This window comes from Sorex araneus, chromosome 9 (genome assembly GCF_027595985.1).
Source record: "Sorex araneus isolate mSorAra2 chromosome 9, mSorAra2.pri, whole genome shotgun sequence".
Lineage (NCBI taxonomy): Eukaryota > Metazoa > Chordata > Mammalia > Eulipotyphla > Soricidae > Sorex > Sorex araneus.
The window spans coordinates 19,201,789-19,215,505 of NC_073310.1; the positions used below are offsets into that span (position 1 = coordinate 19,201,789).

General features: G+C 45.8%; 1 protein-coding gene across 4 annotated transcripts in view; it reads left to right on the forward strand.

The window, feature by feature from the left end:
- DEPDC5 (DEP domain containing 5, GATOR1 subcomplex subunit) overlaps positions 1-13,717 on the forward strand; it is a 142,303-nt gene that overhangs the window by 46,788 nt on the left and 81,798 nt on the right. For all 4 annotated transcript variants that reach the window (XM_055146986.1, XM_055146988.1, XM_055146987.1 and 1 more), the window contains exons 21-24: positions 1,054-1,274; positions 5,503-5,706; positions 9,045-9,180; positions 10,934-11,031. In XM_055146986.1, the coding sequence (XP_055002961.1) occupies positions 1,054-1,274; positions 5,503-5,706; positions 9,045-9,180; positions 10,934-11,031 (659 nt within the window). The remainder of the gene's footprint in view (positions 1-1,053; positions 1,275-5,502; positions 5,707-9,044; positions 9,181-10,933; positions 11,032-13,717) is intronic.

Genomic DNA, 13,717 nt, shown 5'->3' on the forward strand with positions numbered 1-13,717 from the left:
AGGAAATATGCGCAGGGGAAGGGACATGTGTTAGAACATTGTATGACTGAAGCTCAATCAGGAGCAACTTGGTAACTGTATATTTCATGGTGATTCAATAATTTAAAGATATTTTAAATAAAGTGAAAACATTGTTTAGGAAAATTTGGTATCTGATAGGACTCTTCATGAATGCAAGCTTGAAGATGTTTCACATCTGGGGCTGGAGAGCTAGCTCATGCAGGAGACTTCGGTTTGTTCCCCTGGAATACATGGTTCCCTGAGTATTCCCCAAGTCCCCCCACCCCCCACCAAAAAAAAAGTTGTAACATTCAGATTAGCCAAATGGAAGCCTTACTTTATGGAACTTGTGTTCAGGATCATTCTTCAGCCATTACGATTGCTATGAAGGATTGCTCCCCAAACCAGGAGAGCTTTTTTTGCTTTTTCACGTTAAGACAAGCAATTCTTGTATTCTGGGATCTTTCCACTGGGCTGATGATAATAGATAAAATGATCAACTGATGGATGATCTAAGCATCCAGTGTTTCTTTGAGATTTATTCCTAGAGACAAAAGACTTTCCTGTCTTTAATTTTTGGTGCTATGGCTACATAACAGTTTTTTGGTTTGTTTTGTTTTTTGGGGGGAGCCACATCTGACAGTTTAAACTCTACTGTCTGGCCTGAAGCTTCTATTCTTTTTGTTCTTCTTTCTTTCCCTACAGAGCACCCTTAGCTGCTCAAAGCAAAGTTATTTCCCCCCCGTTCAGAGATCACACTGGGAATTGGGAGGGTGAGGTTGGGGCCACACCCTACAGTGCTCAGGGCCTATTCCTGTCTCTGTGCTCAGGGATCACACCTGGCAGTGCTTGAGGGGCCCTATAATGTGTCGGGGATCAAACCAGAGTCGACCATAGCCAGAGCAAGAGCCTTAACTCCTTTAACATCTCTCCAGCATCCACACTGGGAAATTTTATCAGAAGTTTCCTAAGTACTCTGGGCAGGTGCCAGTTGAGAGCTTTACTCCAGATGGGCAGTGCTCTTCCGTGCATCACTTGTCTGCTGTCTGTCAGGTCTGTTCGAGAGCGAGAGAATCACAGTCGAAAGAGCAGCAGCTTTTGTGACGTCTCCTCCAGCCCTTCCCTGCCCAGCCGTGTGCTGCCCACCGAGGAAGTGAGGAGCCAGGCTTCTGACGACAGTTCCCTGGGCAGGAGCGCCAACATCCTGATGATCCCACACCCGCACCTGCACCAGTATGAAGTCAGCAGCTCCTTGGGCTACACCAGCACTCGAGGTCAGAGAACTGATGGGTGGGCAGAGCTGGGCAGGGTGGGAAAACCCCCTCCTATGCTCAGGGATGGTGGAGTGGCCAGGTGTGGAGTAATGTCCTAAGTCTCAACTATTTCCGTGCCAGGGCAGTGAGTACAAATAGCCTTAGATGTGGGTATGAATGTATTATCCTACTTGACCTCTACCCACTCCTCCATCACTGTCAGTACACTCTTTTCCATATGTTAATGCTAAGCTTCCTTAGGCCTGGGTTCAAAGATTTTCACTTGGTTTATTATTATATTTGTTTGTGCCTTATTGCAAATAGCCTCTGCCCTATCTTCTACTCTCAGATTTCTCTTGCAGTTGCCTGTGTACCTGGCTTCCACTAAGGAGCACTCGTATTGCCCTTCCTGCCTCTGACCTTGCCCATCCTGTAGTACCTCTAGTTAGAGCATACAAGCCACTCTTTTTTTTTTGCGTCACACCTGTTGATGCACAGGGGTTACTCCTGGCTCATGCACTCAGGAATTACTCCTGGCAGTGTTCCAGGGACCATATGGGATGCTGGGAATCGAACCCGGGTCAGTGGCGTGCAAGGCAAACGCCCTACCTGCTGTGCTATCGCTCCAGCCCCACAAACCACTCTTAACTTTTTTTTTTTAATTTTTATATATTATTGAATCACCGTGAGATTCAGTTACAAAGCTTTTATGTTTGAGTTTCAGTCATACAATGATTGAATACCCATCTCTCCACCAGTGTATGTTCTCCACCACCAATGTTCCCAGTATACACCGCCCCCCTTTCCAATCCTCCCCCTGCCTCTATGACAGACAGTTTCCTCCATATTCTCTCTCTACTTTTGGGCATTATGGTTTTCAATATAGATGCTGAGAGGTTATCACCTTTGGTCCTTTATCTCCTTTCTGCACACATCTCCCATCCTGAACGATTTCTCCAATCATCATTGACATAGTGATGCCTTCTCTATTCCAGCTGCCTTCTCCCCCAGCTCATGAGGCAGGCTTCCAACTATGGAGCAATATTCCTGGCCCTTGTCTCTACTGTCCTTTCGGTTACTCTTGACTTTATTTGGTTTTTGAGCCACATTTGGTGGTGCTCAGTGCTTACTCTTGGCTCTGCATTCAGGAATCACCCCTGGTGGAACTATTTAGTAGAACTGTAAGTGGAGTTGGGGATCGAACCTGAGTTGGCTGTGTTGTGCATGCAAGTGCCCTATTCACTGTATGATTGAGCCACCTCTTTTTTTTTTTTTTTTTTTTTTTTTTGCTTTTTGGGTCACACCTGGCAATGCACAGGGGTTATTCCTGGCTCATGCATTCAGAAATTACTCCTGGCAGTGCTCAGGGGACCACATGGGATGCTGGGAATTGAATCCGGGTCGGCCGTGTGCAAAGCAAAAATGCCCTACCCACTGTGCTATTGCTCCAGCCCCGAGCCACCTCTTGACCTCTGAAATAGAGGGGGTTTTGTTTTGTTTTGTTTTTTAAAGTTTGATCATTATAGATTCATGGGCAATTACTCAAAAATATACAGGGAAGTCCCCCAGGCCTTGGACTCTTTGCCCCCGTGGTAGCATCTCGCATAATTGTCGTACACAGTGTTCACTTCCATTTCTCCCATTTTACCCACACTCGTATGTGTATGTTCTGTGGATTGTGTGCCGTATTTCTGTGCAGTTGCTTGGCCATTTTCTGAAACTACCACAATTAACATACAAAACCTTTCAGCCACAGCAAGAATCCCTAGTGCTGCCTCTTAAATTCTGCTGATTTGGGGCCACACCCTATGGTACTTGGGGGCTACTACTGATTCTGTGTTCTGGGGTCCTTACTGGCTATGTTTGGGGGACATTGCGATGCTGGCAATCGAACCCAGGCCCCCTGCATGCAAAGCACGTGCTTAGCCCTTTAAGATATCTCTCTCTGTTCCTTTCTGTTTCCCAAGTAATGCTTAGGGGCCCTGGGGCCACTCCTGCCAGTGTTCAGTGCAGCAGCCTAACCAATTCAGGGGATGGTGATGTGACTGTTGGTTCAGAGGTGCTGGTACCTACCAGGGCCACCCTGCAGTACTCAGGAGGCTTATTCAGTGCTAGGGATTAAACACAGGGACTCGAGCGTTTAAGACATGCACTCCAACCCTTTGAGCTACATCGCTACTCTTTCATAGCCATTTCCTCCCACTAATTCTCTTTATTTTTTATATATAACATTTAATTCATAAAATCTTCCATTTATATTTTTAATATGTACATATGTACTAGTTTTATAAACAGACGTGTATTACTCCTGAATTTTGACCACCGATGTAGCTACTTCCTGTTACCCTAGAAGCATCCTGAAGGGCAAGGAGTATTTTCTGTGTTTCTATCACCTCAAAGGGATAGAAACCAGAAGCCCCATGATGGCGGAGCAGACCCCAAACACTTTGTGCTAAGGGCTTAGAAATATTCCTGGTTTCTTTAAAATAATTAATTTTAATTGGTTAAAAATCTAGAAAGTATAAAAATTATGAAAGAGAAAGGAACAGGTTTTTGGTTTTGTTTGTCTTGGTTTTGGGGCAGTGCTTAGGGCTTGCTTTAGGCTTTGCACTCAGGTATCACTCGAGGTGGGCTTGAGGGAACCATATGAGGTGCTGGTAATAGAACCTGGGTCAGCAGTATGAAAGGCAAGCACCTTACCCACTGTCCTATTTCTCAAGCCTCCTATTATTGTTTAGTTTTGGTAGTACTCAGGGATTACTCTTGGTTCTGTGCTCAGATATCTCACCTGGCTGTGCTAAAGGGATCAGGTGAAGTGCTGGGAATCGAACTGGATCCACAGCATGCAAAGAAAGTGTCTTAACCCTGGATTGTCTCTCTGGCCAGGAGCAGAAATTTAATTATGTTATTATAGAATATAACTAATGCCACCTACATGAATTAGATTTAGTATTCAAAAAAATTTTAATGCGTTTGAAAATTTTCTAGGTTAGCTTTTCCACGCTAGAAAATTTTTAAGTTTGCTTGGCAGTTGTCCTCCGATTTTGCTGAAAATATTCATAAAAGAATCTGTAACAGAAGCTCAATTAAACTAATTGTCCATTTTTTAAAAAGCCTTTTGTTATCCTAAAAATCAGATCTCTGAGGAGATAATAGTGCTTTTATTATTATTTGTTATTGTTGTTTTGGGGCCGTACCCAATTATTCTTTGGGTTTGCTCCTGCCTATGCTTGGGGGACCATATGTGTGCTATACAGTCTCTCCAGCCCCACGAGGCAAGATCCTTAACCCCCGTCTGGTTTCTTCACGTTTTGGGGTTTTTTTGTTTTTAAAACCCAGCAACTGTCTTACTTACTCATGTACCAGATGATCACTGAGGCAATGGGAAAGGTTTCTGATTCGGGACCCTTGGCCTCCTTCCACCCAGGATGACAAAATAATCAGTATCGGTTTCCAAAAGTGCCAAGGGCAGGGGGAAGAAAATGGAGATCATGGGTAGAGTTATTTATGGTTCGATTTTTCAGTTGGAGCATGTGTTCTTTTGGCTTGAATTAAGTTATTTGGTCCTAGTGTCAAGGGACTGAAAGTGTCTTATGTTAGTATTGTGTACCCAAAAAAAGAAAATCACCTGAGTTTTGTGAACATTGACTTTCTCTGTCAGTGTCTGCCATTCTTTTTTTTTTTTTTTTTTGCTTTTTTGGGTCACACCTGGCGATGCACAGGGGTTACTCCTGGCTCTGCACTCAGGAATTACCCCTGGCCGTGCTCAGGGGACCATATGGGATGCTGGGATTTGAACCCGGGTCAGCCGCGTGCAAGGCAAATGCCCTACCCGCTGTGCTCTCTCCAGCCCCAGTGTCTGCCATTCTTGTATTAAAATATCTGTCTTTATCATTCCTCCCACAAACAGAAGATGTCCACCCCTTCCTTACGGGAAGGCAGTCAGGTCCCATTGTTCACTTGTGCCCAGGTCAAAGTCCAGGTCCTTTAGTGGATGTGTGCTTCCTCTCCATTTGAGTTGGGTCTGAACCCAGTAATTTAGGATCTAGAACCTCCCAATCTTTCAAGTATACTCGTGTAAACCCAGTATTTCATTCCCTTATGACTTGGTGATTTTACTCATTTTCTTTAGCTTCCTATCAGATGCCCAAGGTTCTTTGGGCCTTGGTTAGTGGCCCAGACTAGTTCTTATTTTATTGTGGCTCTGTGCTCTCTCTCTCTCTTGCTTCAAACCTGCGACAACTGGCAGACGTCCTGGAGAACATGGTGGAGCCACCACAGCGAGACTCCAGCGCGCCAGGGAGGTTCCACGTAGGCAGCGCGGAATCCATGCTGCACGTTCGACCTGGGGGATACACGCCGCAGCGGGCGCTGATTAACCCTTTTGCCCCCTCACGCATGCCGATGAAGCTCACGTCCAACCGAAGACGCTGGATGCACACGTTTCCTGTGGGTAAGCAAAAGGAAAAAGGGAAGTTGGTGGTTTTAGACTGGGAGCGTCTAGTCTTGAACCTCAGCCCTGCCCCTCCGTGTTACTATGCTGAATGTCATATTTTCTCCTCACTTCCAGTGCGCACCCTTAACATGGGGTAACCAACCCTGCTTTGCCTGGGATTCTTGCAAGGACCTTCGGGGACTCATTGGAAATGGACTTTGCTTTTTACTGTAGCTCAATGTCCACCTCAGGGCTTCCTTTTCTTCTCTTGCTTGAAAGGGGCTAATCTTTGCTCCCTGGTTTGTTTTCTTTTTTCTTTTTTTTTTTTTAAATTTTTATTTTATTGAATCACCGTGACAAAAGTTACAAAGCTTTCAGGTTTAAGTCTCAGTCGTATAATGATCAAACCCCCATCCCTTCACTAGTGCACATTTTCCACAACCAAGAACCCCAATATACCTCCCTCCCACCACCCCCCCACCTGAATGGCTAATGATCTTCACTTTATTCTCTCTATACTTTGAATACATTCAGTATTTCAACAGAGAACTCACTATTGTTATTTGGAATTCTCCCCTAGGAATCAAGCCTGCTGAAAAGGCATCATTTGATAATTTGTTTTCCATTGCTGAGAATGAAGATTATATGAACTTTGATATTTTGGATTTTTGGATTTCTGATATTTTAGCTCAGTTCACAGTCTAGATGCATTTCTATAAGAAGCCACTGGGTGCCAAAATGGGTTAGTAGACCTCCCGGATCATAGTCTTTAAGGAGCAGAGGGACCATGTCATGCCCCTGGTTTATTTTCTAAGATTAGTGTCTTTCATTCTCATTTATTCCTTTCTCTCCTCACTGTCTTTGGTATTGAATGTACTTACTTGGATATACAGAATTGGGGGAACTTTTTTCTCAGGAGTCTCTGAAGAAAAAGTGGTTTTCATGGGACTGGAGAGATAGTACAGCAGGCAGGTCACTGACTTTCACTCAGCCAGCCTGGATTCGATCTCTGGTTTGGTTCACTGAGTCCTTCGAGGAGTAAGCCCTGAGCCCCACAGGGTGGGCATCAAAACACTATACCACTGTCGCACTGTTGGCCCATTGTTCATCGATTTGCTTGAGCAAATCTTGAGCACCAGTAATGTCTCCATTGTGAGACTTGTTGTTACTGTTTTTGGCATATTGAATACACCACAGGTAGCTTGCCAGGCTCTGCTGTGTGGGTGGGATGCTTTCGGTAGCTTGCCGGGCTGTAAGAGGGTGGAGGAATCAACCCGGGTTGGCCACATGCAAGGCAAATGCCCTATTAGCTGTGCTATCGCTCCGAGTGCAGTGGGCACCAAAACATAAACAAAAACAAAGTTTGTTCTCCAAACTGATATTTTTGTGTTTGGTTTTGGCCCATACCTGGGTTGCTCAGGGCTCATTCCTTTTCTGGCTCTGTGCTCAGGGATTACTCCTGGCGGGGCTCAGGTAAGCAATGTTGGAAATTGAACCCTGGTTGCTTGCTTAGCAGGCAAGCGCCTTACTGCACCATCTCTCTGGCCCCTGATACTGTTTCTTAATTTTTTTTCCTCTTTGTTTTTGGTGGAGGGAGGATACCCAGCGGCAGTTCCTGGCTCTGTGGTTAGGAGTGTTCACTGGCAGTGCTCAGGGAGATTTGATATGGAGTTTTGAACCATTGTTAACAACATGTCAAACAAGCAATACACCTCCTATACAATCTCTCCAGCTCACCTTTTTTCTTGCCCAGGCAGATTTTTCCCCTGAGCCATGCCTTGCAGTCCTGAGGCTATTCCCAGTGTCGTGTTCAGGAGCTGCCTCTGGTGTTGCTTGGGAATTGAACCCACGGTTTGTTCTGTTTTGTTTTGTTTTGGGGGCCAGTGGTGCTCAGGGCTCACTCATGGGTCTGCACTCCTGGAGAGCTTGAACTCCTGGGATTGAACCCCGATCAACCACACCTGCTGCGCTATTGCTCTGGCCCCCAAACTCAGGATGTCTGCTTGCAAAGTATGTGCTCCAAACTTTTGAGCCATCTCTCTGGTACATCGCTCATGTTTTTCATCTGTGTCCTGTCCAAAAGAAGATAAGAATAGAGTTTTATAAAGCCGTGACTAAAATTAAAATTTAGCTTAATGGATTCTTACAGGGCTGGGGAGGAACAAAGACATTAAACTTCTGGTTTTTTCGTGGAAGTCATCCTGCTTACGTGCCTGGAAATGCCCATTTTCTTTTGTACTTGCTTTATAAGGAGTTAAATAAGTGAGAAATGAATTTTGGTTCTTTGGGCAATAATTTTGGAGTCATTTCTGCCCCCTTTGCTCTGCCATTATGAATCACATGACTGGTGCACCTTTCTCTCCATTGTGAGCCAGCCCCTCTGGCTCCCCTCAAATTCTCTTATGAGAACCATTGATATTTCTTCCCTGACCTTTAGTTCGTGCTTCTTGTCCTTTCCTCCTCCCACCCATCACACTCACTGCTAAAACAGACCGCATCCTGTCTCATTCTGCCTTCCCTGCCTTCTGCCAGCTGAAACCCTCCATCCCATCCTCCAAACATTTTTCTCTCTTTCCCTGTCCCAGGGTCTCCTGGGCCTGTTCACACCTATTTCTTTCACACGGCTGCCCTCTCTTTCTATTCCTGCTAACCTTGTTTAACACTCAGCTCTAAAATACCTCTTATTTGTGGAAGTATTTTGAAGTAGGCTTGTCTAATTCTGATTCAACTCCTACTCTGGGTCTCTCTGTTTCTGGACACTCAGTTGTTACTGTCTTTTGGTTTTTGTTGGCTGATTTTGGGTTTTGGGCCACACACAGCGTGCTCAGGGCTTACTCTTGGCTCTGCTCTCAGGGGTCTCTCTTGGTGGGGCTCAGGGGACCATATCAGGTGTCGGGGATCAGACCCAGATTGGCCACATGCAAGATGAGTGCCCTATCCACTATACTGTCACTCCAGCCTCTGTTACCAGAGCCATCTGGGATTTTCCCCCTCCATGTTTACCTTCTCTATTCATTTCAGACTTTCTGTGAATGAGTTCTTCCTCCTGTGTTTCTGTGTTTTTCTTTCTATGCCATCTCAGTTGTCATGTGTGAAACAGAAACGCCTAAAATCTTTTTTTTAGCTTGAATAAGAGAATGAACCCGAGGCCCCGCAGGAGCTGTGCCCTGCTGTAAAGAGGAGGGGTCCGCTCCGGGAGCCACAGCAAGGTGGATAGTGTTCCTCAGTGGGGTGCTCTACTTCCTGCCTCTCCCACACCCGTGTCCCAGCAGCAAGCAAAGAAAGGAGTTGGCTATTCAGCACATGGCACTAGCTATGAGGTGGGAAGGATGCTCAGTGGCTTTTTGTCTGCGTAGGACCGTCGGGAGAGGCCATCCAGATCCACCACCAGACCCGGCAGAATATGGCAGAGCTGCAGGGCAGCGGGCAGCGGGACCTAACTCATTCCTCTGCAGAGCTGCTGGAGTTAGCGTATCATGAAGCTGCTGGAAGGTGAGGATGTTTCCAGTGCTCTGGAGGGGCCTCTTGAGCCCACACTCTGGCGTCCAGGACAATGCGCAGAACAGGCTGTTGATAAACTGTCATGTTTTCACGCTTGAAGGGACAGCACGAGACTGGGGCCTTCTCTGTCCATCCCTTCCCGGTCCAATTGCAGAGCCCGAGCCTGATGTTTTGGCCTGAGAGGTTACTTTGCTTGAGATTTTTTTTCTGTTAACATTTTGTAAACCTCAAGGATAAATTTCTTCTAAGTATCTGTCAAAGTTGAAAATGAGTTCTAAGACATGAGTTCTAAAACAGTTATACTACCTGTTTTGGGGAATAGGGCTATATTTTATTTAGAAATCAGGACCTGTGTTTTATTAGTAGCACCACGCTCCAACCAACTGAGCTAACTGGCCACTCGGGGACTGTTTTAGAAGAAGTTAATGTATTTTACTATTATTTTGGGTGGGGGGATTTGGCCTACTCTCAGGGGCTATTCCCAGCTCTGTGCTCAGGATTGACCCTGCAGATGCTTGTGGAACTGAGTGTAGTAGCAGGGATTTTAACTACATCCACATGCCAGGCAAATGTCTTCCCTCCTTATCATCTCTCTGGCCCCTACAAGCAATATGTCTTGTTTTGGGGCCACACTCAGTGCTCAGAGTTACTCCTCGCTTTGCACTGAGGAATTACTCCTGGCCATGCTTGGGGGATCATATGGGATGCTGGGGATTGAACCCAGGTCAAATATGCAAGGCAAATGCCCTACCCACTGTACTATTGCTTTGGCCCCAGAAGCAATTATTTTAAACTGGAGCTCTGATTGTGCTACAGAGTATGTGAGAGAATCACTGTAGGGAGAAAGTTCTGGCTACACTAGGATTGTCTTCTTATGAGGCTTTGGGACTCTCCTTGGGAAAAAAATCAGATACTCATTGGGAAAATAATTTTTTTTTTTTTTGCTTTTTGGGTCATACTCAGCGATGCACAGGGATCACTCCTGGCTCTGCACTCGGGAATTATCCGTGGCAGTGCTCAGGGAACCATATGGGATGCTGGGAATCGAACCCGGGTTGGCCACGTGCAAGGCAAATTCCCTACCTGCTGTGCTATCACTCCAGCCCCTGGAAAATAATCTTTGACCACTTTCTCAGTCATCTTGATATGCATGGGCTGGATGAGAGACCCAGGCGGGCTTTGATGCTCTTTACCAGGTTACTTTGGTTTGTCTATTCAAGCACCACACATCTTCCTAGCTATGGTAGCAGGGAGAAAGGGGTGGTGATGGGGGGCGGGCAGCCTATAGAAGCAGTGGGAAGGTAACTGGGGTGCCAGGGAAGGAGTCAGAGGAGGCCAGAGCTGGCACACAGACCAAGCACTGCAGCCTTGGAGCCTGTGATATGGGTCCCAGTATTGCCAGCCTTTTTTACCTGGTATGGTGTGTGTGTGTGTGTGTGTGTGTGTGTGTGTGTGTGTGTGTGTGTGTGTGTGTTGTGTGTGTGTGTGTGTATGAGACACCTGGAGGAGACACCTGGTTACTCCCTGCTCTGTTCAGGGGCTCAGGGCACCTGTCCATGCAGTGTTGTGAGTTGAGCCTGGGCACCCTACCACACACCCACCATGCAAAACTTATGCTCAGTCCTTTGAGTTCTCTCTCCAGCCTCAGGACTGTTTTTGATTGAACCCCCTGGACTCCAGGGTAGGCAGGATGAAAGGCGAATGATCTGCATTAAGCCAAGTGGCTGGGCTCTGTTCTCTGCAGGCACAGCACTTCCCGCCAGCCTGGTGACGGCATGTCCTTCTTGAACTTCAGTGGAACGGAAGAGCTCTCTGTCGGCCTGCTTAGCAACAATGGTGCAGGTAAGCCATCCAACCGCTGAGAGCGGCGTCGGGCTGCTCAGAGCAGGCGCACATCGAGAAGCGACGTGAGGAATGGGAAAAGCAGGACCACGTCTATTTCGGGAGCGTTTCAGCGACAGTTTTGGGTGACCTATTTAGAAGCAGTGCTGTATAATGCATGGAATTATAAATGGACTGCACATTACGTTTTTAGCCGAGAACACGCTGGTCAAGCCACATTTATCACCCGTCTGTCAGTGAGTCGTGAGGGAGAACTGCTGTTGAGGGCAGCACCAGGGATGGCAGCAAGGGTCGCTGCCTAGAAGAGATTTCAGCTTTGTGGGGTCATGGCTGGTGCTGGGGAGTCAAGCCCACTGCTGTAAAAATCATCCAAAGGATCTAGAGAGGAAAGACATGATCTGGAGGACCAGGAGAGAGAAGTGGGGAAGTGCTTAGGGGAGTGGGCGTGCACCTCACACCTGAAGGGTTGCATCTGACTAGGAGAAGAATTTTTTTTTTTTTTTTTTTACTTTTTGGGTCACACCCAGCGATGCACAGGGGAAACTCCTGGCTCTGCACTCAGGAATGACTCCTGGCGGTGCTCAGGAGACCCTATGGGATGCTGGGAATCGAGCCCGGGTGGGCCACATGCAAGGCAAACGCCCTACCCGCTGTGCTTTCGCTCCAGCCCCTAGGAGAAGAATTGGAAGGTGAGAGCAGTTTAAGTGGGTGGTGTGTGGGAGGCGAGAGTATGAACTTCTGTTAATGCACATTTTGTGTCTTCTGAATAGACTCTTGTCCCATCATCCCATAGGTAATTGTCATTGAACATATTTTATGGGTAAAGCAACTTAAGGCCCAGAGATATTTAATAGAGGCATTAAACGAATCTCTCAAATTATTGGCCAGGCATCCTACTACAAGACTGCTGCTTCTGTCAGGTTCAGGGGAACATATTTGTGGCTGAGAGGGGACAGATTTTGGGAAGTATTTCTTATTTCGAAAATATTTCTTAAATGTTTAAGAATAGATATTGTATGGGACTGGAGCAATAGTACAGTGGGTAGGATGTTTGCCTTGCACACAGCCAACCCAGGTTTGATTCCCGGCATCTCATATGATCCCCCAGCACCACCAGGAGTAATTCCTGAGTGCAGAGCCAGGAGTAACTCCTGAGCATTGCCAGGTGTGACCCTGAAAAGCAAAAAAAAAAACAAAATTTTTTTTTTTAAAGAATAGATACTGTACAAAAAAAAATTTTTTAAAGAATAGATACTGTACAAAATGAGTGTGAGAGACAGAAAAATTGAAAAACAAAAATGGGGCTGTATCTCCATGTCTTTGTTACGTACAAGTTAATTTGCTCTCTGAAACTTTTCTGAAACTTAAGTATGTAGCAAAGTATAAAATAATGAGATTTTCCTTCCTTTATTGGTATATTCATCAACAGTATTTCTAGAGGTCTATGACTAAGACTTAGAAACTGGGTTAGTTTCCAAGAGAGACCTTATCACATATGGTCCTCTGAGTCTTTCTTTCTTTCTTCCTTCCTTCCTTCCTTCCTTCCTTCCTTCCTTCCTTCCTTCCTTCCTTCCTTCCTTCCTTCCTTCCTTCTTTCCTTCCTTCCTTCCTTCCTTCCACCCCCCAGCCTGTCCCCTTGGCAGGCATATGGCAGATTTATTTCATAGTACTTGAGAGGATTGTTTTTGTTATTTAATGAGAATGTCCATGTGAAATGCTTGGAACAGGACTTGGCAAGCACGATGGATGCTCAGCAAATGAGAGCTATTGTTACTGTCTTTATTGTCTGATGAGTATATTGTATATTCTAGCCATGCTGTGTCTCCTCAGAGTGGCCTTGTCTCCACATTGCTTTGCATGAATTAGTCCCTTATAGAGTATGCTTCCCTCATCTCTAACTCCTGATTCTGCTGGGTAAATGCCCCCACTTCTGGTTCTTTCTCCTATTTTTTTTCCCAGAAAATGTTAGGCAAGTTTCCATATAGTTCCACACCTGTAACCTAATCATACTAATTGGCACATCATGATCCCACTGTTTATTTCCATATCTGTCTCGCCTCTAGACTGAGTTTGTCTTTATTGGTCTCTCCAAAGTGTTTGCACATTTATTGATAAGTAAATTTATATTTCCAAGACACAGCTGCCATATGTGGGAAGCACTTGAATAAGTAACAAAATAATTTTGTTTCATTGGTATGCAACTGTTCAATTACATAAAAGTATTCTATAATGGTTTGTTTTTTTTTTTTTTTTTTTTTTTTTTGCTTTTTGGGTCACACCTGGCGATGCACAGTGGTTACTCCTGGCTCTGCACTCAGGAATTACCCCTGGCCGTGCTCAGGGGACCATATGGGATGCTGGGATTTGAACCCGGGTCGGCCGCGTGCAAGGCAAACGCCCTACCCGCTGTGCTATCTCTCCAGCCCCAGTATTCTATAATGTTTAACTTAGAAGAGGTATGGACTCCTTTGATGGTTTGCTATTTTTTTTTTTTTTTTTTTGCTTTTTGGGTCACACCCGGCGATGCACAGGGGTTACTCCTGGCTCTGCACTCAAGAATTACTCCTGCCGGTGCTCAGGCGACCATATGGGATGCTGGGAATCGAACCCAGGTTGACCGAGTGCTAGGCAAACGCCCTACCCACTGTGCTATTGCTCCAGCCCCGATGGCTTGTTATTTCTTAAT